Source organism: Madurella fahalii (assembly GCF_045866475.1).
Source record: "Madurella fahalii IFM 68171 DNA, scaffold_1, whole genome shotgun sequence".
Lineage (NCBI taxonomy): Eukaryota > Fungi > Ascomycota > Sordariomycetes > Sordariales > Madurella > Madurella fahalii.
The window spans coordinates 2,552,395-2,574,351 of NW_027263971.1; the positions used below are offsets into that span (position 1 = coordinate 2,552,395).

The window sequence follows — 21,957 nt, forward strand, 5'->3', positions numbered from 1 at the left end:
GTTGCAGGCACCGTGGAACTCGGTTAATTGGGGCCAGCCCACTGCTCTGGGCTAGCTGTGGGCTTGGTTCGGGCTGCTTCAAACATTCAGCTGGGATCCCCCCTTGGAAGCTGGGCCGCTATGTTGCATCGCATCCAGTTCAGAATTGATTAAGGGCGCTTATCATAGTACAGTATACTCCACTACGTGGTTGCCATGCCATACTGGAAGGTTGGCCTATATACCTTCGTAGTAAGCCGCATTGGGCTCATAAACTAGTGGGGTTTCCTTTTTCCTTTCCCCATTTTAGCGACAGAGAAGAACGCAGCCCGGCGGGTGTCGGACGGGACAAAGGCCTGGGAGCCACGATTGCGGGGCAGACACATATCCCCTGCTAAAAACATTGTGTTGCAACCGCAAGCTTCCCGCTTCCGTGGCACGCCAAAAACTGCCGTCGTAATCCTGCTTTCCCCAACCCTCCCGGAACCGCCAGAGTAGTGTGCAAGTCTTGATAGGGCAAGACCAAAGAGGAGGTAAAAAAAAAAAAAAAGGGGGGGGGGGGGGGGGAGAAAATGGAATGGCCCAGCCGCTTTACTCCAGCACTCGACAACATCGCGCCCCACCGAATACGCAGCGCCGTAATTGTATTTTCGGGTCGGGGCTCCCGACTTTCATGCTTGACAAGGCCATTTCGCCGTGGCTGGGCCGTCAGAACAAGCGGGTACTGCTGACATACGGGTCGCGGCTCGCAAAACGCAAGCGGGGAGTAATTACCGTTGGGAATCCGCTTTTTCACCCCAGATGTGTCACTTCAATCCGCGAGTCCCTGATTGACGAGCTGTGTGCCTTGCAGTAGCATGTCTCGGATTCTCCCTCCGCGGATGCAATGCAGTATGTAAATTGGGTTGTCCCACCATCACACCCCTTCTACTACTTGTGTATGTACTGTACAGTACATACGCTCGAGTCAGCTGCCCGCCTGTCACCTGGCCCCCATCAAATCCTTCACGGCCAGGATCCATCTGAGGCCAGGCCAATCCGGCACCAAGGGACTGGTGCGAGATCCGATTGCCTCCGCACGTACACTACACATACGCGTAGTGCGGCGCAGGTCGGCTATCGCCCAATCACGCCTCGCCATTGATACAATTTGCCCTTGACGGGCCTAGCATGGCGGCGATGCCGTCGATTCTCAGTCGTTGGAAATCTGTGCGCAGGGGAACGGCAAACCCTGGCTGACGACCCGGTCTATCCGCGCCTCCGAAACGCGCCGTATTTGTTTGCTGAAATATCCGTCACCGGCCTGATACGCGCCCCTAAGGATCGCCGCTTGCTTTGATTCTCGGTAACGCTGCCGAGATGAGCTGGACGATGCAAACTCGGGCGCATTGCGTGGCTGGTGGGCGCCGGTGCGGCCCGGCTCCGGATCGGTTCAACGGCCCCACTTCCACATGCTAACTGCCAAGTCGAGCGAGATGGGATGGATTGCATCATCCGCTCGGCTGCCAAACAGCTACCGAGAAAACAAACGAATCTGGCTGATTCTTATGCCTCCGAAGGCTTTTGGAACGTCTAATCGATTAATTGCGGCATCGGTCCGAGTCAGCGCTCCGTTTAGCGCGCACCGTCTCAGCCTGTGCTCATCCGCAATCAAGTCTTTTGAACCTCGGTTCCCCAAGCAGCGGTGGTTGTCCATCATGGCAAACTCACAGGAAGACCCCATTGTCAAGGCGTTGCGAGAGTACACAACGTAGGTGGCCAAGATCAATCTCCTGTGTCTGATGTGCCATCACTCATATAGAAGCTCGTAGATGTGATGTCTCGGACGCATTGTGCAAGCTTCGATTTCCCAACGGCGGCTTCCTCTCCGGACTCAGCATGTGGTCGCCGCAGCGCCAGGACGGACCTACCAAGATTGCCGGCCCAGCGTATACCGTTCAATATGTGCCGTTAGACGACCCGAAACCAAAACACCCAACCCACTATGTCAGTTTATTCCCCAGTCTTACTTCCAAGACGTGAACTTCTCGAAGCTTAGACGACATATCAGATCGACTCGGTCCCCGCTGGTGCCGTAGTCTTTGTCTCCTGCCCGCCCAAAACGCCAAACGCTGTCTATGGGGGCCTGATGTCGGCTCGCGCCAAGGCTAGCGGTGCCGCCGGATCCGTCATTGACGGGCGCTTTCGGGATTTGGAAGAGCAGAGAGGTCTCAACTACCCCGTGAGTAGCGTTACGGCCCCCTTGTGAAATCAAGAGACACTGAAGGATCGGGTTAGGTATTTGCTCGTGACGTGGGCACTGCCCCTCCTGCCCAGCTGCTCAAGGTTGCTGCTGTCAACGTCCCCGTCAAGCTGCAGACTGACGAGCAGGACATGACCATCAACCCCGGCGACTATCTCATCGGAGATCTGAATGGCGTTGTTGTTCTGCCCAGCGAGCTGGCTGAGAGGGCGCTCCTGCTTATGGCGAAGCAGGTCGAAGCAGATTCCAAAATGGCAGTCGCTATTCAAGAGGGCATGACTTTTACCGAAGCCAGCAAACGGTTCAGACTGTGACGGATAATGATTACACCCACCGGACGGCACTTCTAGAGTTTTGAATAGCGCAAAGAGACAGCTATCTGAGCGAAGCTACATTGCTGTTGAATTGATTGCAACGATCTACGCTAGCCTGCTTTGGTAGATTTGGCCAAGATCTGGCCCCCTCGCGGAAACCACAAACAAGGGGTCAAGCATCCGGACAAACTCGGACGTAGCTAGAAGAACGAATAAAAAGAGACAGAGACGAACGGATGGATAAACATTGACAATGGAAACTAATTATTTGTCCAATAACTCCTAGTCTGAGCATCCTCTCACCTCTATGATCAATCACTTCTTAGTGGCCTTGACAACAGCCATATACGGCAGCTCCAGAAACTCCTTCCAGAACTCGGGATCCTTCCGCACCACCTCTGCGCTCTCGTACGGGACGATTTCGATGTCGCTCAGCCCAGCTTTTTCATACACTTCGGGTGAGCCCGAATTGAGAATCTCCAGTGACGACCCCTCGAACTCCACCGGCACATGGCTGTCCAACCTGACGAAATACTTGTACCCTCGCTCTCCTCCAGGGAGAGGCTTCACCCATAACAGCCTCGCGCCGTATTTCCCATTTATACCTGTGCTCGGCAAGGCGGCGCTGTCTACATTAATGTTCGCGTCGCGAACACCAACGAAGCGACCGCCCCTCTTCAGGTATGTGGTGACGTTTCGGAACATGGCCTCCAGCACCTCGATGCTTTCGGCAAAGTTGAAGACCCAGTTGGCCATGACCACGTCGTAGCCTTCCTCGCGGAGCGGCAGATGCGAGAGCGGCTTGGCGGCGTCGCCTTCGAAGAAGCGCATGACGTTGCGGCCCAGGGATTTCTCGATGTCCTGTGCAACCTTCATCATGCCGGGCGAGATATCGACGATGTCCACAGAAACAGCCCCTAGGTCGATGGCCTCGCGAGCATGAAGACCGCTGCCGCCCCCCAGGTCGAGAACGGTGAGGCCGGTAAGGTCGCCGAGGGCCATCTTGATCAGCTGCGATTCGAGCAGCCCGATGGGCGTCTGCGAAAAGTCATTATAGCCCTCGGCCAAGGCATCGTACTCCCGCTTTGCTTGCTCTGGGTTTGACATGGTAAGTAGTAGGAGTAGGAGTAGTAGCAGTATTAGTAATAAAACCTGGGGCACAGGCAGTTGGTTGAATGTATTATGATTGAAATGGGTGGACAATGCAATGAACTGATGAGGTGCCTTTGGAAGTTGAACCGCCCACCCACTCTCCACCCGTCCCCTTCCCCGGCACTTAGGAATTAATGGTTACTCCCGCCGGGTTGCTCATCACCCCTCATGTGACATCTGGGGGGTGCCGTACGGGGTAACTCAAAATGTCAATGGCAATGCAACATCGTTGCTGCGTTTCGATTGGACGGCGCACCTCACGAACTTGCACGGCATCCTACTTACCTTATTGAATGCGGGCGCACCGCTGATGCGGAATGGCTCCTGTTCTGGGCCCCTGGTATTGGACATGAAAACTGACGAATGGGGTGCATGCCATTCTTTGTGGCTGCTTTCCCAGGAGTTGCTGGCCTTGAATGGATGCGCCCCTTTACCCATGGTCTTCAGGCCTTGGGTCAGCATGCTCCCATATATTAAAAAATAAGTGGCCTTAATATGTGGCTTGCTGGTGCAGCCTGCACCCCCACACTACACAGGTTCCCGCATGGCTGTTTAAGGTAACTTGCTCATAACCACTCATTCTGTGATTGCGGTTAACAACAGACAGAGAAATGTCTTGCGAGACTTGCATCATACAAGACGCGGTAATGTCGCCCAACTCTGTTCATGCGCTTTCTCTTTCCATCTTTGTGCTCCTAAAGCCAATCCGAACAAGCTGAACCAGAGCTGACAGGATGAGACCCTCTCTAGCCCTCGGGCTGCTGCGGGCATGCGCCCTGCCGCAGCTTACCCTTGCCCTCGTCGGCATCGATACCAGCATGTACAACCCGCCTTGCGCCCACGCTTGCTCGAGGGCTCTAGGCCCTTTCATGCTCTCATGCTCTAGTCATGATGTTTCGGCGGGGGGCCACGCTCACGGTGGCTCAGGGATGACGTCCCCGTCGTGCAGAGCAGGCGACGCGCCCTATCTGATGACACTCGCTTGGTGTATGCGCACAAGGTGTGCCGAGTACGCCGTCCCCGTCTGGTTGCTGGAGAAGTTTTGGGAGGAGCAAGCGACCGGGGACCCAGCAGTGGCTCCGAAGTGGAATTATGGCAGCACCATCGCCAACATATCCGAGCCGCCAACCAGAGAGCCCCTGGTAGACGGCACTCTCAACTTTACAGCTCTCGTCCCGGCGGCCGACTGGGGTGCCCATTATAATACACTAACCACCGTCGAGTTTGAAGAGACAATTCATGCAAGATATGGGTATGGATGGAAGCTTATCCCGGTGTGTGTCTCTGTGGAAATCCGCGGCTCTGCTGACAGGTTTGGGGAACTTCGCAGAATCGTAATTCTAGTCACCGGTTTCGCCACGCCAATTGTGCTCACATGGCTCGGCTATCTCCCCTACATGACGGGAATACTCGAGAGAATCAGCCCGTACCTCGTCTACCCTAGCGTCGTCGGCACCTACCAGGTGCGCCCTCTCCCGTACCTGCTCGGCAATGCTCCCACCGTCGGCCAAGCCCTCTACGTCGCGCTTATGGTCGTGCTGAACGTCGTCCTGACAGCAGTCAACTACCGCTCAACCCAGCCTAACACCTGGTATTCAAACCAATACCGGGAGATCATGGCTTGGGTTATGTACCGGACGGGGACGATCGGGTTTGCCTTGCTCCCGCTCTTGATTCTCTTCTCGACAAGGAACAACGTCCTCCTCTGGCTGAGCAACTGGTCACACTCGAGTTACTTGTTGCTGCACCGCTGGGTTGCGCGCATCTTTGGCATCCAGGTCATTCTCCACTCCATTCTTGCGCTGGTGCTGTACCGTGATACGGGGGCATACCCGGCCGAGGAGAAGCTCGAATACTGGATCTGGGGCTCTGTTGCTACCGTGGCTGTCAGTATCATGCTGGTCGGAAGCGGGCTGTATGTGCGCCGCCGGTCATACGAGATATTTCTGATCTCGCACATCCTGCTGGCGGTGTTTGTGGTAGCTGGCTGCTGGTATCATGTCGAATTGAGGTTTGAGAGGATGTTCGGATATGAGATGTGGTAGGTAATCCCTCGTCCCCTAAACACCTGAACCGCCGACAAGTACTTACGGCTGCTGCAGGCTCTACGCCGCGTGCGCGGTTTGGTTCTTCGACCGATCAGCCCGCCTCCTGAGAGTCCTCAAAGCCGGCGTGCGCCGCGCCACAGTGACTGAAGTAGGCGACGACATCATCCGAGTCGACATTGAAGGCGTCCGCTGGGGAAGCACCCCGGGCCACCACGCCTACGTCTACTTCCCCACCCTCAACCCGCTCCGGCCGTGGGAGAACCACCCATTTTCGCTCCTCTCCTCAGCTATGCTACACCCGCCCTCACGAGGCACCGAGCCAACCTCGCCACCATCAGACCACACCGACGACGCCGCGGTGGAAAAGGGTATCACAGCAACAACAATGACAACCAAAACAACAGCAGCAACATACAACCCTCCCGCCGCGGCCGGCCTAACACTATTCATCCGCAAATCCCAAGGCATGACCCGCTCCCTCAGAGCCCACACCAGCCTCCTCACCCTCCTCGACGGGCCGTATCCGAACAACCCCACGGACGCGGTTCTGCGGTGCGACCGGGTGCTGCTCATCGGCGGGGGGATCGGCATCACGGGCCTGCTGCCGTGGGCGCGGAGCCACCCGAACGCGCGGCTCTGCTGGAGCGTGAAGCAGTCGGCCGAGTGTCTTGTCCAGGCGCTGGACGGGGCACTGAGCGCGGTGGCGGAGAAGGAGGTCCGGGTGGGCAGGAGGCTGGACGTGGAAGAGCTGCTGGGCGAGGAGGTGCGGGCCGGGTGGGGGAAGATCGGGGTCGTCGTCTGTGGGCCTGGCGGGCTGTGTGATGATGTTCGGGAGAGGGTCGCGCGGATGGGGAGGCGGGAGGGGGGGAGCGGGGTGGTGTTTGAGTTGGAGGTTGATGCTTATTCTTGGTAATTGTACTTCAAAACTTGGTGGGAATACTTTCTGGGACTCAAGGGGTCGTAGGTACCTAAGGTTCGGATACTCCTACCTAAGCAGACATAAGTAATTCAGGTAGTCGCACAGGCGCGTCGTGAACCCGCCAATTCCTCAACCGCCGTGCTAATTCTTAGATCGGCAACATTGTACATTATCGTCGGAACCACGGACCTGGATCAGAATTCAAAGAATCGGCAGTTGTTCAGGCGGACTGTACTTAGGCGGGCTGCTGCGGAAGCAGCTCCTTCTAATGTCTTAAGTAGCTAGACGTTCTCATGGATTGGCGGTTGCCGTACTCAGCCTCTTGCTGAAGGGGGTACTCTGTAGACTCCGGTTTAGGGAAGACGAGTGTCTCCTCTGAGAACTTCACCGCCGTGAACGAATCCTGAAACGAGTTCAAATCGATGCTCTTGTCATTGATGCAGGCGATGCAGGCGATGTTGCTCATGCCTCGGCACAAGGTAGTGTTTGGTAGATTGCTTGGACAAAAATCCGAGCCGAAGCCGACGACTCGGAACAGGCAAACCAAACAAGCTTGCGGTATATGGGAATCCTCCTGTGTAGCGGAGCCGCTCTGACCTGCTCTTGGACGATTAATTATGGACTCGAACTCGCAAGGCTGGTTGAATTTGAGTATGCCCACACGGGGTCCGCTCTAATTATTACCTCTACAGATATCCCGTCTCTATCCAGGATGTACCTGGTCGAAATATCTCTACACCGGAAATGCTATGCTGCATGCCTAGTTTCTCATTTTTCTCCAGATAATTGCTCTACTCATACTTTACAGGAACTCATCGGGCTCAGTTGCTCGGTTTCTGTGATCTCGTGCACCAGTTACGCGGTCTACAAAGCGCTTCATATCTATTGTGCAGAGAGAGCCGTTAATCAACGAAGAGGAAAAATGTGGATGGGCTCGACAGAGACTGATTTGCGAGCTCAGCTGAACCTCCCATGTAAAATGCCAAATGTTGGGGCGTGTGCTGTGGCTACCTTACGCTAGATTAGCAACCGAACATCCAAGATAGTGACTTAGTTAGCTATCTAAGTAGCGCTGAGGTATGCATGGAAAAGCTACAGAAGCACACATGTGCTGCTCACCCACGTACCTTACCTATCGAAACAAGAGACCTGCTGCATCTTGACTAATTTGGTGTCAACCACTGCGCGGTTGTCTCGAGTGAATCGCTGCGCTCGCGTATTCGCCACCAAAAGCGCCATCCCTTTCCAACCACTAACTGATCGGAAGTTGCACGCGAGTATATCCAAATATCACAGAACAGCCAGCCCAATATTGATACACTGCCTCGCCTCTACCGTTCTAAAACTTGCTCAAAAGCGGCAATATGACACCATCCTCCTAGCACCATTGAGAGACGTACCCTAAACATAGCTCGGATGCGGGTTTTGGGCTGCCTGTGTCTTTGGCGTGTCGGCCCTGACCGACCGCCTGTCAAGTCCCACACCAGTACAGACGCGCCGGGAGTAGGGTTGGCAACGAAACAAGGCAATAAAAGCTAGCGCTGCACAACTTCGAGCCTATATCAGGGGCCAGTTAAGTCGGTCAGTGACGCCAGCAATCATTCAATAAACGGGCTGTGGTCTGATCCAATGAACACGGGAAGCAGAGCGGCAAGAGGATGCTCGCACGGATGGCCGCGTTCCCGTGTTGCAGAATCATATACCGAGTACGACAGTGCCTCGTGGGGACGGCACGGTTAAAAGCGATTGGATGCTTTGAAACCTCCTCAGCCGACTTCAGTCAATGGGAGGAACAACTCACATTCCAAATACCGGAGAAGATCTAGACACTAACAACCAGGCGGTTGGAATTTTGGTAGCATCATTGGCGTGAGTAAATGGGAGCATTGGGAAGTTTGAGCAAGTGGACTGAGTATTGAGAAGAGAACTGGTAGACTAATTAGAATCAACCGTCCGGGGCGAGGCGGGGATTTTGAAATGGTTTATAGGTTTTGATCAAAACTCCAACTTTATTCATCATGCAATATGGTATCAAGAACGAGAAATAAAGAAAAAAAAATAATCAAGGCAACTCCTTTGTCATGACCAAATCCGTCTTGACTTCAATGCGTCTGTCTATCGCTGTCCACGACGGCTGCGCACCTGGTGACCCCACCTTAATCTCGGTCTTCACCGTCGGGTTAAGCCCCAGCGTGAGCTTCTCCATGGTCCTGCTGGGCTTCTGATGACTGGCATTTGCCCGCGCCTCCTCGATACGGGCTACTGAAACTTCCTTGTCCGACCGGTCGTCGCTCTGGAGTTCTAGGTCTTCGGGATATACGATGCCCCTGCTGCTGTTGTTGTCGCCAACCTTGGCGTCGCTACCCGTCGATCCGTCGCGTCCGGATGATTTTTGATAGTATTTACCGCTACTCTTGCCGCTCTGCGACCGCATCGAAGGGAGACACTTGGACACCAGCGGCCGGAGAGTCGGGAGACAGGCGCATGTGATGCCCGAGCAGAGCTCGCCGATTGACCAGCAGGAGGAGGCCACATTGTCCCAAGTAACGTCCGTGCTCAGGCTTAGGTACTGAATGCGAATGACCGAGATGGCGCAGGTCTGTAGTTGAGTGTTAGCATTGGTTTTGGGGATGGGGCGGTCTGCGAGCGCGTGTTTGGCAGCACTTACGAAGAAGCCCAGGCAGAAGACACCGATCAGGGCAAGCTTCTGGCCCTTGCGGAGGTTGAGGCGGCTGAGTGCCGGGAGCGGCACCACGAAGACGATTACATCTGTCACGATGTTGCCCGCAGCGTTGATGTACCAGAATGGCAAGTTGGGGATGCAGGTCCCTGGCGTCTCGGGGAGCCAAAACTTTTGGATCGGGGTGCAGTTGAATATGGTAACCAGGAGTTGGGATATTGACCACAGGGCGACAATGACGAACGCGACGGTAATGACCTTTCGCATTTGTCCTTGTCCCAGGATGCGGTAATACTGGAGGAGGAAGGTAAGCTTTGTTGCTGTTAACGAGCCGTTGTACAGCACGATCGAGATGTAGAATGTCTGGGTCGGCAGTTAGCTCTGGGCTCGCCAAGCGGTGCGCATGCCTCTTACCCTGAAGTACTTGTAAAGCTGCGACGGATCTAGTACTGCAATATGCCGGCCGTGTCCGTAGATAGTATCTGGGGAGGGTGTCAATCGTAAAGTCAGGAGGAGAGGCGAGCGAGCGGGCACCTACTTGTGGCAACCATGATACCGCTGCCCATGGCCAGCAGAATAGCGACGATGGCAGCCCAGTCGTCCCAGCCAAACTGGCGAAGCATCACGGCTCGAGTATAACAGCGCAGAGAGACTGCCGTCGTGGCGACGGTGAGGGCGACGGTGACCACGGCGATGGGTACCCCGGCCCGTGACTCGTACAGGGCGGGGTCCAGCGGGGGTGCGGTTGCTTCTGTCGACATGGTGATCACTTTCTCCTCCAAGGGATGGAGCTTCGATAGATGCGTGTCAGGGGCGGTGGCGTCGAGCTAAGCTGGAGGCCCAAGACGGGAGCTATCTGCGGGACAAAGTCACCATGATATACAACACCCGGCGCCAGATATCAGTCTAGCTCGAGCCTCACCACGGGCCTCTTGGGGTCGGTCAAGGTGGCGTAGCAGGGTCGTGATGGATGGCGTTGGCGTAGGAGGCGGGAGGCCGAGGGGGGGAGGGGAAGAAGGGGTTGCTGCGTCAGCCGATGCGTTTCTCTCGCGATATAAGTCGCAGTACGGGTGCTGGGTCCTCGAATTTTGAGTCTTCCCCGGATTCCAGGCCCCCGCCGTCTGCGCGCTCGGATACCGGAGCGACTGCGGGCATCAAGACGGTCGTCTTATTGGCCGCGAAGCTCGCAAGCAGTGCTTTCGACGCTGTGGGTCGCATGGCCATGGTCGCATGCACGGCGTCTGAGTTCCGTTGCTGAAGTTGTGCGGTGTAGTATCTGTACGTAGGGGCGGAACTCGAGCCACCTCACACCGTCGCTTTTACCCGAGGATCCATCGCCCATGCCTGATCTTGACTAGCCCCAACTTCTGGACTGTGACAATGCGAGCTGCAAACGCGGGCCAGCGCGAGACTCGAAGTGTTCCATGTCGGCTGTCTGTCGGGAGGGCACATGCAGCGTCGGATGCTGGCCGACAGACGTCGGGCGGAACGTCAATCATAGCACGTCAGCCATACCCGTCCACAGTGGCGTACAAGATCGCGGCCAAGGCCATTCCCCCCTCGCATCAGGGTCAGTTTCGATCGCTCGCGTTTCCCAGCCACAACGTGGTTGCCAAGCCCAGAGGTGCAGGGGAGGGTGGCCAGCGCGCAACATTGGAGGAAAGAGGGACAGGGAAAAGTTGGGAAGCGAGACCGGATGGCAGGCTGGGCAGGGATCCGTTCATGTGCCTGTGTAACCCGCTAACGCCAGTTACGTTAGCACGATGCAGCCGCGTATCCTTGGCTCTGCCCCCACCAGACCACTGTCAATGCGCAAACGAAGGGGCAAAAGCCAAATGGCGCACCGTTCCCCCCTCCCATCCTTGGAACGTCGGGCCAGGGATGTTTGGCCGCGCGGGGCAAAACCGCAGTTCTCGACGTCGCAGCTTACCAAACCGAGGTTTGCGACGGTTCTCACACACACTCCGCTGCCATCTGTGCACACGGTCAGAGCTCCACCAGAATCTCGGGCGTTTGCCCTTGGTTCGAAGCTAAAAACCGCGCTGCATTTCATCGACTAAACCAAACTGAAGCCAGTTGAGCTCCTTCGAATACTAGTGCGAGGAGAAGTCAGCGTGCAGGCGCAGATGGTTGGAGCAGACAGCGCAATAGTGAGGTCAGTGCGTGCAGCCGCCTTGATGCCTTGATTCCTTTCAAGAAGGTCGTTAAGAGTGCGCATGCAGCACCAACGCCAACAGCGTACTAGCCATTGTCTGAAGCTCATCATTCATTCAGAGCATGTCCTGCGGTCGGGGCATGGATCCGTTTGTCTCTGGACGTGATAGATCATGTCAATGCGCGTCAAGACGCTAGTGCACGTGTGGAAGGGGGGAAGATCGCCGGATCGCCGGCGCTCCGGAAAAAAAAACTTCGTGATAGTCCACTAGTGTCATAGTTGATCTTACTGCAGAACTATGGTTCCATCGAGTGTGGGCAACCTGCAACTTCGGGCCGTCCAGACCCTATTTCCAGCATTGTCCCGGAGTTCCCCGTCACGATCGATGCGTTCAATGGGAGGATGATCCCCCAGATATTCCCAGCGCTACGGCCCGGGGTTATGAAGAACTCCATCCGGCGGGCCTGATATTCTCCGCTCCGGGCCTCTTGACTCTAGGCGGCGCCATGTGGATGGCTTGCCTCTCTATGAGCGGTTAATCGGCGAGAAGGTTCCTAAATGCTTGCCTGAACCGAAGACTTGGCAAAGAAACTAACAAGAAGTCTTCCGAGCCTGGCTAATAAAGGCCAGCAACAGACGGAGATCAAGAGCCGTTGCTTCCTGGCTTAGCCTACCAAGTGGGCCAGCGGGGCAACTGGAAGATGAAGTGATTCTCTTTTCCGCGCTAGCCAAGGGCAGAGGCTCCCACTCACCGCAACCGGGCCAAGATGGCACTTGGGAGATCGGGGACGCAAAGATCATAAGGCGCAGGGACTATTGCAGTAATGTAGAGCACATAGGTAGGTGATCTACAGTTGCGCAAGCTTGGCCAAGGCCACGCCTAGAAACATGTCATAGGATAGACCTGGTCGGTTTTCTTCCTTGGAACCATGAACGCGGCTCGAAGCCAGCTGATGCCGCACTACTACGCTAAAATCACGGCTTTTTTCTGAAATGTTGCATCGCTAAGCCCTAGCACAGGTCTGGTGCTCTTAGGACCACAAAGCTTCCTGCATGGCGGCACCCCAACCACGGTAAATGAGATGAAGATAAATTATGGAAATACCGCGTCCGCGTAGCGCTACCATCAAAGAGACATTTGTGGTCGCGGAGCTGGACGGGGACATAAGCATCTTCGCCGTCGGGTCGGTGTTGGGCAAAAAGTCGTGCCCCGGTCTAATGGAATAGCACTCAGCGGACAAGGCTTATTGCTCCGTCGTAATCGCATAGCTTAGCTTTTTTTTTTTTTTTTTTTTTTTTTGGCTCCAATACACAGGCCCCTTGTACATGCAGAATTTTGCGGCAGACAGCCATGTGCCCTTTTCTTGAAGGATGCGTCCGTCCTGTCGGTCCTGCTTGCCCCTGGTCGCGTGAAACTTGTTTGAAACGAACCACGAATTTAGGACTTGGATGCCAAACCTCCGAACGCCCATCATCACCGAATTCTCCGCGCGCCCGATCTGGGCACGGGTTCGCGCACAGATGGCATCTAGAGAAGGGGCTGGCTTGGTTGCTGATCGTGTCGCGAGTCCAGTCGTCACACTTGAAGCCGCCACTGGCTTGCTGTCGATGACCCCCACGCGAGAACTATTAAAGAGCAAAACATGCGGGGTTAGTACGTGTAGTGGTATGTCACGACCGGAAAGGGTTCGTGCGAAGTTCGGATGGGACTGTAGCCAGGATTTACTAAGTCACCGACCCCTGAGCGACTCCTCACCTAATTACTACCTTATTCAGTGCCCCCTGAGTAGACGTCCATCCGGCCACTGGCTGGGTTTGGTCTTTTCAAATTCTTCTTCCAGAGATGGGAGCTTCCCCTGATTACGTCCAAGGCTTTTGTGATAATTACCGCTGGGCGCGAAGGCTACTAGCAATGTGGGACTTGTCATTAAGTCTTTGTGGTCTTGTGTGAAACATGACTGGGAATACATTAATTGTGGCCCTGAGATTTCCAGCATCGCCTTGGAGGCCGCCAACACCATGGAGTCCTTCAAGGCATGGATCGGAATTACTTCGAAGTTTCGCCAGGGCATCCATCCTGACAAGGAGAGGTAAAGTATTTTAGTGCCGCGAAGCAGACCACATCGAACTGGCATGTTCCATGGCACCCGCTATTCCCGCCAACTTGTTGGCAGTTGGTCTGTTTGACGCTTATTTTAGTGGGCATTGAGTCGATTTTCCATATCTGCGCCCGCTGTATCCAGCCCAAGCGGCGAAGTGAGAGGGAGAGGTCTACTACATGTAGTACTAAGTAGTACCAACTCGAAACGCTCAGCAACTACGAGGCATATGCTTGATGAATCAAGCCTGTGTAGGTACTTCCCTATGTCCAAATCCGGAAGTGCACCAATTAGATGGTTGACGTCGATTTGCCCGCGCAAGGCCATTACTGCCGTGCCACTGACGTACTTTGACCCGCCAGTTTTAGTACCAAGATAACTCTTTAACACCTATTCTAGCTGCTATAGACTAGTTAGTTAAAGGTATAAGAGCTGTAATGTTCGAGGTAGCCCCTCTCTATATAGAGATCTTAGCACTGCGAAAAGCTAATAAGAGACTTAGTAAGAGATGGAGAGCTATAAACACGTATACGCCTTAGAGGATCACTTACAGTATAAGAGATACTAGATCTATTAGACTAAAAGGATATGAATGAGTAGTTAGCCCAGGAAATACAGCTAAATAGTCATGGTATAGAGAGATCTTGTACGAAGATTCAGTACTATAGTCTATACAGTGAGCCTAGCTATAATGTACGTACGTGCCAGAAGGTTGGAGAATCATCTAATTCATTTATCTCTATTTTAGTTAGTTATAGTTATTCCTTAATGTTGTGGTAGTATAATTATTAATAGTTATGGTAAGGCAGTAGAAAGTGATCAGCTCACTTATCTAGTTATCTTGCTTATTATATACGTTACAGAAAGGAAGCTGTCAGATCGAAAATTGGGGATTGCTGTAAGAAAAGGAGAGTGAAAGGATGATTCGCATTGAAGGAGCGGCGTCTGCGCAGCTATCGCTTCTAAGGAGGTGGTAGGTGACAGTGTTGAACTCTGAACGTTCCAAAACTTCCGGCGAAGCCGGTAATTTATAGGCCCCTGACCCTGGCAGTGCCCCGCCTGCACCTGACACTCTCCTGCACCTGACAGAAGCATAGAATTAGATTAGATATGCTCTCTAAGAATAGTAGCTAGCATAGCTCTACTTAAAGTACTAAATAATAAGCTACTCATAAAATTCAGCCACCAAGACGTTTCTTTAGTAACTTTTTCTCTTTGGTTCGAGAGCTTAGATACTCAGAGACTGTTGTTGCCAACTTATAATCAGGGGGAAAACGGTTGAAGTAGACTGAAACTTTAGGTTCGCTACTATCAACCGAATCCACTTGACCTAAATCGAGGTTGGCCGTATTAGAGAGAGTCTACATAAACAGAGGGGGTTAGAGAGTGAGAGTAATAGTGGTATTTAGCGGCTTCCTGTATTTTAGTCCGAGCAAAAGGAGGTAGTTGACGGGGTGTAGTTTGGTATGGGCTTACAAACTGTCCTGGATGTGGGGATCTCGCAGGTGGGCATGTTGACTTAACAGCCGCACAACCGTGTCATGCCCACCCCGGGCAGCCCACGATAGAGGTGTCATCCCCCTATTGTCCTTCGCTTCGGCGGCGGCGCCCTTGTTCAAAAGCACTCGTACAATTGTCTCATGCCCATACCAGGCAGCCCACGACAGAGGTGTCATGCCCCAAACATCGTCGTTTGCGTCGACGGCGGCACCCTTGTCGAGGAGCTCTCGCACAATTGTCTCACGCCCATACCAGGCAGCCCAAGACAGCGGTGTCATACCCCAGACGTCATCCTTCGTTTCGACGGCAGCGCCATTGTCGAGGAGCTCTCGCACAATTGTCTCATTCCCATGCCAGGCAGCCCAAGACAGCGGTGTCATGCCCCTGTTGTCCTTCGCCTCGATGGCGACGCCCTTGTCGAGGAGCTCTCGCACAATTGTCTCATGCCCATTCCAGGCAGCCAAAGACAGCGGTGTCATGCCCCAGTCGGCGTCCTTCACCTCGATGGCGGCGCCCGTGTCGAGGAGCTCTCACACAACCGTTTCGTACCCCTTCATCGCCGCATATAACAGTGGGACCCGTTCCCCCCTGTCTTTCACTAGTAAGTCTCCCCAAGCTCTCCGGCTTACATGCGCCGACTTGTCTGCACTTCCCAAGGCGATATTAGCAATATCCACCGACTTTTGAAAAATCTTTGCTGCCTCTCCATCTCTTTTGACACATTCAAATACCTGTCCAATTTTCCATAACCCAGTCGCTCTATCTAGGCCCTTTTGTAGCTCCGTCCTTTGATCAGGTAGCCCTTGACTACTTCTGAAGTCTTCGTACTCCCTAACCTGTAACTGATCTTGAGATGCATTCCAGTCCCAGACAAGTAGGAAATCATTTGGAAAGGTTGCTATGGACTCTAGTCGTTGCAACAGCTTGGTAGTTGCAACTTTTAGATCGTCCGTAACGGGAACCGCAATCCTGATAATAATCGAGTAATCGTTAAGCAGCCTAATGACTGTAGGCATTGATGCCCCTTGGAGGAGGCAGATAACATCCCCTTGTTGGATAGGCTTTGCTGATGTTTGAAGGCTGAGGGAATAGCTCCAACCCTGGGCTCTATCCTTCCAAGTTATACCATCCCTTTCAACCAGAGATACTTCGCCCAAAACACAACCCTTGCCCCTGATCACCGCTACCTCCTTCCCGTCCCAACTCTCCACAGCCATCCGATTTGAGAGTGAGTAGGTGACAAGCCTCTGAAGGGGTGTTTCCCATGAGACATTGTAATCTACTAACAACCCTGCCGTACTGGGATCGTCGGAGCTCATACCAAGCAAAGCATAAACTTTGTCAAGAGACAATGTAGCTTTGCGGGTGCAAAACATATCTACCAGCTCGCTTAGGGGGCAGATAGAGAGAGAAAATCTGTGCGACTGAGTAGGTTTGTATTTAGGCCGGAATATTGCGCCTCTAATAAGGTAGGATACCGGAGGAACCAGACTCTGCAGGGTTGGGTGAGTGTTGTAGAATGGCTTCAACCTATCAAGACCTAAGCAGAATGTATATCCATCGAGCTCAGCAGCGCCACATTTGATCAGGATATGTCGAGCTGCGGCAACCTCCTGAAGGACCTAAATTGATTTTTATTAGTAAACTTGTGCCCGAAATCAAATCACTCTCCATCTGCTACCTACCCAGATGCGCTGGAACCATGGCCGCTCAAGGAGGTCGAGGATCGTCTGCTTCTGTGTTTCGGTTGCTGTAGATTGCTGGCTGGGGTTTGCAACCATACGTATATGCTCAAGCGCTCGATCGCTGTTAGCTGTCGCTTCTCCAAGCCAGACCAGCACACGGCCTGCTTTGGCGTAGATCTTGGCCATGGACTGAACCGGAGATGTGAGAGTGCTGTGTGAAGATTGGCTCCAACGGAGAATTCGCAATTATCTATCAGAATAGACTGGGGTGTGAGCCCGGAGCCCCATACATAGGATAAGGCCTCGAAAGGGTGGGCGGTTTCCGAGTCTAATAGAGGGCAAGAAAAGAGAGTACAATCGATTCGGGAATGCTCGTCTGGATGAGGCAGAAGCCGGAGCAAGCGTACGTTGCCATTAGGCAGAGGGGAGTAGCGGTATGGAGACATGATAACAGTGTAGCGTATTGTATCAAAGTCGAAACTAATTAATCAGTGACGGCTAAGATTCCGAGAAGTGGTTTATCGAGAGATCATCGCCTGTTGATCCGCGACAATGATGGCTTGTCTTTATCGATAAGACGATCTGCTCCCAGCGCGGCAGCTGCTAGAACAAACCGCGCTAGAAGCTACCATGCGCATCCGGACTACATCTCTATACAACGAGCGAAATACAACCTAGAGGGTAATGCAAAGATCCTCCAGCTGCTGCGGAGCATCTTTCATTGCCCCGAAAAAGTGCCGAGGAGGGGATCCGGAGTGCCTGATAGGCAACAAACATGGCTGATTCGTCCAGGCTCGGCAGCGCAGAAAGTGCACTTTTCGCTTGCACATGCTGCAGTACTACCCAGATACATGCAACTAGCCCTTACGCTGCACCCGCACGGAGGCTGTAGCAAGCCTTGGGCAGGATGCCGCAGGAAACCTTGGCCTTGGTACCAGGTACCCGACGACTCGGCCACGAGCCCGAAATCGGCATAAGTGATTAGCACAATTGGTCTGTGGGTTTAAAAAACCCCCTAGGTACTAGACTTCTTTGGTACACGGGAGTGACATAGATGATAGGGTTTCGGCCTGATCAGCCCCAGTTAGTACGGGAAGGATGACTCGGAGGGACTTGTCGGCGGGGGAGAACCCGGGCGAAGCAAGAAGATTGCTCCCTCCCACTGTATTATATCGTTAGAGGGACCCTGCGCTCCAAGTTGTTGTCCATGACAGCCACACCGCAGAAGCCGCATCCTTGTCCGAGATCTCCTTTCACACCGGAATAGTAATAGTCCTCGTATCAATACACTATAGATCATTTCCTCGAAATGTCACTTTTTCATGACGCCGCGGCCGGCACTCTCACCCGAGAGGGCTTGTTGTTGTATCTCCATCACCACGGAATTGATGAGCAGAGTCACCAGAGGGGAGAAGGGATTTTCGGCCTCACCCCGCTCGCTCTAGCAGCACGGAACGGGCATGTCGATGTTGTCCGGCTCCTCCTCAGCCAAGGTGCCAAAGCGGATGCACTCACAGGCGATAACAAGACGGCGCTGTGGATCGTGACGGACTCGGGAATGGGTCGAGACCGAGCCAAAATTGTCGAGCTCCTGCTGAAACACAAGGCCAATTCCAGATACTGCCATCCGGATCTCAACAATGGCGCAAGGCCGCTCGAGAACGAGCTGAGGCGCAACAAAGACCCCGAAGTGATCCAGCTCCTGGTAGAGGCAAACGGCACGACAGCGCAGGCCGAGGCGTTGGCTAGCGGGCTGTGTAACCCAGTCATCGACGACGCCATGGAATCTACCCGTTGGAGGAGACAGATTCGCACGGCAACCGTCAATCTCATCTCCGCATTCATCCTTTTCATCCTGGCTCTTGTGGACAGCCCGGGAATCGCGAGAATGGTCAACAAGGTCTTCCAAAACGTCCTCGCCGACGACGGCATCCGCGACAACCAGGACAACGGAATCGTACACTATGGCGCGACTGTAGTGATGCAAGAGTCGACCCTCAGGTCGCACGACCTTTCGATCCATGGCTGTCACTAGTGCAGCCAGGAGAAGACCGACATGCCACGATTTTGGTTAGGATCATGGTACTGTCTGGAGCCAACGAAATTCATGCGAATCATGTGTGAGCGTCGAGGGTTTGAATCAGAGCAAAAAGTTTAGGGGGTACTGGCGGGAGCCGTCGTGTGCTAATCGGGATCGACCTTCCTTTGTATCCTTCCATAGCCGTCTTCAATATCACTTAGCTTAGGTACGCTCTGCCCGCATCCGATAGATGGCTTGACTCGTGGGACTCGTCTTTGTGGACCGTCTGATGGTGCCGACAGAGGGCTAATCTCGCCCATCTTTCTGAAGCGAAGATAGTGATTAGCACGGGATTATTTTCGTATTCGAAGGAGCCTTATTATGGCCCGGTCAGCGTGGCACCAATTCCCTTGAACGTGGTTGAACTGAGTAGAGGTAGGCAATCGAGTGACCAAGCGCAGAGGGTTTTTGACCGCCATTTGATTGAACCTGGTCGTTAAGGCGCGGAGTCAGATGAGGTTCACGGAAAAAGCGCACACACACACACACACGAAGCCCGAACTCTTTAAAAACTGCTAGTAATTAACTGATCACAGTTTCCCTAAATAAGTACCCATGTACACAACACTGCTCCTTCCTATTACTTATCCCATCCGAATGCAATACTATGAAATGTCCTGTCAATCTTCCTTTTTGCATTCTTACCCTCCCGGTATCCGGGAATCCCTATCTCTCACTCTCACTCAAGCGACCTGCACGACTTCATGTATTGCTGCCCTAAAACCAGAGCTTGCCCATTGTAGGGCCACCGACGTACCATGAGACCGCAGTGCTCGAATACCACGATACTATCCACTAAGCAGCGCTCAGGGAGTCCAGCGGGGAGAGTAGCATCCTTAGCAACTAAACGGGTCAGATCAGCGGGTGGAAAAGCTCGTGTTGATGGAACGGCATGCTTACCCAGCCTTGGAGATTCTTTTCGTTCTCCCTGAGTTCGTCGTACTTGGCGTCCATGAGTTCTAGTAATCTCGGTATCAGCTGTCTCGTGTCCCTCGCGTGTCCCCCGCCAATGGCTTAGACTCACCTGACGTGCGGTAAAGCACGTCTTCGAGCCCCTCCTCGGTGTCTAGGCTGTCGAGAAACTTCCTGGCGTCGTCGTCGGTTCCGATCTGGCTCAGGCAGAATCGGACGGCTGGTTACTATTACGTCAGAGATATGCTCGTTGCATCGTGGTGCTTTTTTGGGGTTTACGTGCCGTCTCTTCTGTAGCCGGCGGCTCGTAAGCGCTTGCCGCACTCCAGGATGGAAGCGCGGAGTGCATCATCGGGCTCGTTCCACGGACAGCCGTCGGTGATGATCATGATCAAGTACGCGCGCTCCAGTTCCTTGCCGGCATCGAGAACCGAGTAGATAAGAGGGTTGAGGATCTTCTCCTTGAGCTGCGTCCCAATCGGTGTCGAGCCGTTCGGTTGGTTGGCGTTGAGTCTCGATAACACTCCGTTACCGTCGAGATAATTGGCGTCGGGCGTGGACGTGTTGATGAAGCGAAAATGGACTCCTTTCTTGGTGCCTGGGACTGCTCGGATAGCAATGTCGGCGATGCGCTGGGCCAGCTCTTTTTGCTTGGGCCATCGGTCTTCCTCACGCATCGACCAGCTGTCGTCTAGGAGTATTTGTTCTTGTTAGCTCGGCTTGGTGCGTAGTAGAGAAGAGTACTATGATAATACTACGTACCACAATACAGCACGGTTTGGTAGAGGGCCACGTTTGCAAGGCCCTGAAGCTGGATGGGCTCGTTTAGGGGGTTGTTCGGATCATTCTTCAACCCAGCCGCCTTTTTGGCCACGTCGTCGAGGTACGTATCGCCAGGGGGAAAGAATCTGTCCAGGTTGCCGGAAGACACTGCATCGTTCAGGTTCTCTTTGAAGTCGGCGACGGTTACGGGCTCCTTGACCCCATAGTCCTATGACAAACGCAGGCATCAGTCAGTTGTTCGCGGTCGTGGGGTTCGTCCTTACATCGTCGGGCTCACTAGGCGGAGCAAGACCGTAGAAGAAGCGGGAAGCGGCCTTGAAGATGCTTCCCAGAGGCTTGAATATTTTGAAGCGGCCAAGCACGTTCACCGCCCAGTCTTTGATGTAGGCTCGGAAGCCACCGCCGCCTCCGCCCTTCCTCAGGACCGGTTTCAGAGCGGCTTTGACCTCGGCCTTCTTCGCAGTATTCGGCAGAGCATCTGCCAGATCCAGGGCTGTTTTGCCATCCTTTCTCTGCTTATCCAGTGAAGACCCCGCGTTTATGAGCATCTGGACAATCTTGGCATCCTGTGCTCGGATGGCGGCCATCAGCGGGGTTTCACCTTTACGCGACTCGACGGGCTTGTCGAACGTCTTTGGGTTCGCCTTGAGCAGCAACTGCATCATCCGCGCACCCGATTTCTTTGCCGTGGCTGCGAGATAAACCGGTGTTCTCCCGTCCGGAAACGGCATCGTTTCCCCCATCATCTTGTCCGGGTCGGCTTGGTTGTCCAACAGGACCGCCACCGCTTTCGCTCTCCCGTTGAGCAAGGCTTGTCCCAGCGGAGTGATGCCCGACCTGTTTTCGCGGTTAATAAGAGGGGGATCACTGGGGTCTTTTTCTAGAAAATCCAGAAGCGACCCTTTCGTCAGCGTCCCCATCTCAGCGGCGTCCCAGATTGTCGACATTGGCCCCGTCTTTTTTCAAGAAGCGTCTCCTCTTCTCACAGGATGGATGTGTCACCAAAGGTTACAAGAGATGTCTGGCAAGAATGGACGAATGTCCAGGCGAGGGTAGCGTGTAGGGGCAATGGGAGGTTAGCTCGACTCGGATTTTCCTGTGTGCCACTCGAAGTATGAGTTCAACATGCACTTTGTGGTTATCTGGTACGGTGGTGGAAAACAATGGTTGTCTGCGGACACCCGTCGCCACACAGAGGTGTCATTACCTTAAGTTGTGCATGTCATTGTGGAATGCCCCTCAGCCGCAATACGGCACCTGATTATAGCGGCTTGCCCCTGCTGTTCCTCCCCGAATGCACTGAATCGGCGATGTATTCACATGGCCCAATCAAATAATAATGACTTTCCAAAGCCCGATTGGGCATGAATACACGCTGCTGCAGGGTAGTAAGGGTCAGGCCCAGGCCG

General features: G+C 53.8%; 6 protein-coding genes across 6 annotated transcripts; 3 read left to right on the forward strand and 3 right to left on the reverse strand.

Moving 5' to 3' along the window:
* Positions 1–1,676: 1,676 nt before the first annotated feature.
* On the forward strand, positions 1,677–2,535 carry MFIFM68171_00792 (Ribonuclease E inhibitor; the record flags this gene model as incomplete). The annotated part of the gene is made up of 4 exons (XM_071056214.1): positions 1,677–1,729; positions 1,791–1,965; positions 2,030–2,200; positions 2,257–2,535. 4 exons carry the CDS (start codon positions 1,677–1,679, stop codon positions 2,533–2,535), a joined length of 678 nt encoding a protein of 225 aa, XP_070912315.1.
* Positions 2,536–2,850: 315 nt separating this feature from the next.
* On the reverse strand, positions 2,851–3,642 carry MFIFM68171_00793 (S-adenosyl-L-methionine-dependent methyltransferase; the record flags this gene model as incomplete). The annotated part of the gene is made up of 1 exon (XM_071056215.1): positions 2,851–3,642. One exon carries the CDS (start codon positions 3,640–3,642, stop codon positions 2,851–2,853), a length of 792 nt encoding a protein of 263 aa, XP_070912316.1.
* A 779-nt stretch (positions 3,643–4,421) lies between these two features.
* MFIFM68171_00794 (Ferric oxidoreductase domain-containing protein) lies at positions 4,422–6,648 on the forward strand (the record flags this gene model as incomplete). Its single annotated transcript, XM_071056216.1, has 3 exons — positions 4,422–4,939; positions 5,018–5,728; positions 5,790–6,648. 3 exons carry the CDS (start codon positions 4,422–4,424, stop codon positions 6,646–6,648), a joined length of 2,088 nt encoding a protein of 695 aa, XP_070912317.1.
* A 2,068-nt stretch (positions 6,649–8,716) lies between these two features.
* Positions 8,717–10,095, reverse strand: MFIFM68171_00795 (Rhodopsin domain-containing protein; the record flags this gene model as incomplete). Its single annotated transcript, XM_071056217.1, has 4 exons — positions 8,717–9,253; positions 9,323–9,697; positions 9,749–9,816; positions 9,873–10,095. 4 exons carry the CDS (start codon positions 10,093–10,095, stop codon positions 8,717–8,719), a joined length of 1,203 nt encoding a protein of 400 aa, XP_070912318.1.
* Positions 10,096–18,082: 7,987 nt separating this feature from the next.
* On the forward strand, positions 18,083–18,808 carry MFIFM68171_00796 (uncharacterized protein; the record flags this gene model as incomplete). Its single annotated transcript, XM_071056218.1, has 1 exon — positions 18,083–18,808. The coding sequence occupies one exon, from the start codon at positions 18,083–18,085 to the stop codon at positions 18,806–18,808; it is 726 nt and encodes a 241-aa protein (XP_070912319.1).
* Positions 18,809–19,648: 840 nt separating this feature from the next.
* MFIFM68171_00797 (uncharacterized protein) lies at positions 19,649–21,495 on the reverse strand (the record flags this gene model as incomplete). Its single annotated transcript, XM_071056219.1, has 6 exons — positions 19,649–19,696; positions 19,754–19,812; positions 19,878–19,985; positions 20,049–20,456; positions 20,528–20,756; positions 20,812–21,495. 6 exons carry the CDS (start codon positions 21,493–21,495, stop codon positions 19,649–19,651), a joined length of 1,536 nt encoding a protein of 511 aa, XP_070912320.1.
* Between the last annotated feature and the right edge of the window lie 462 nt (positions 21,496–21,957).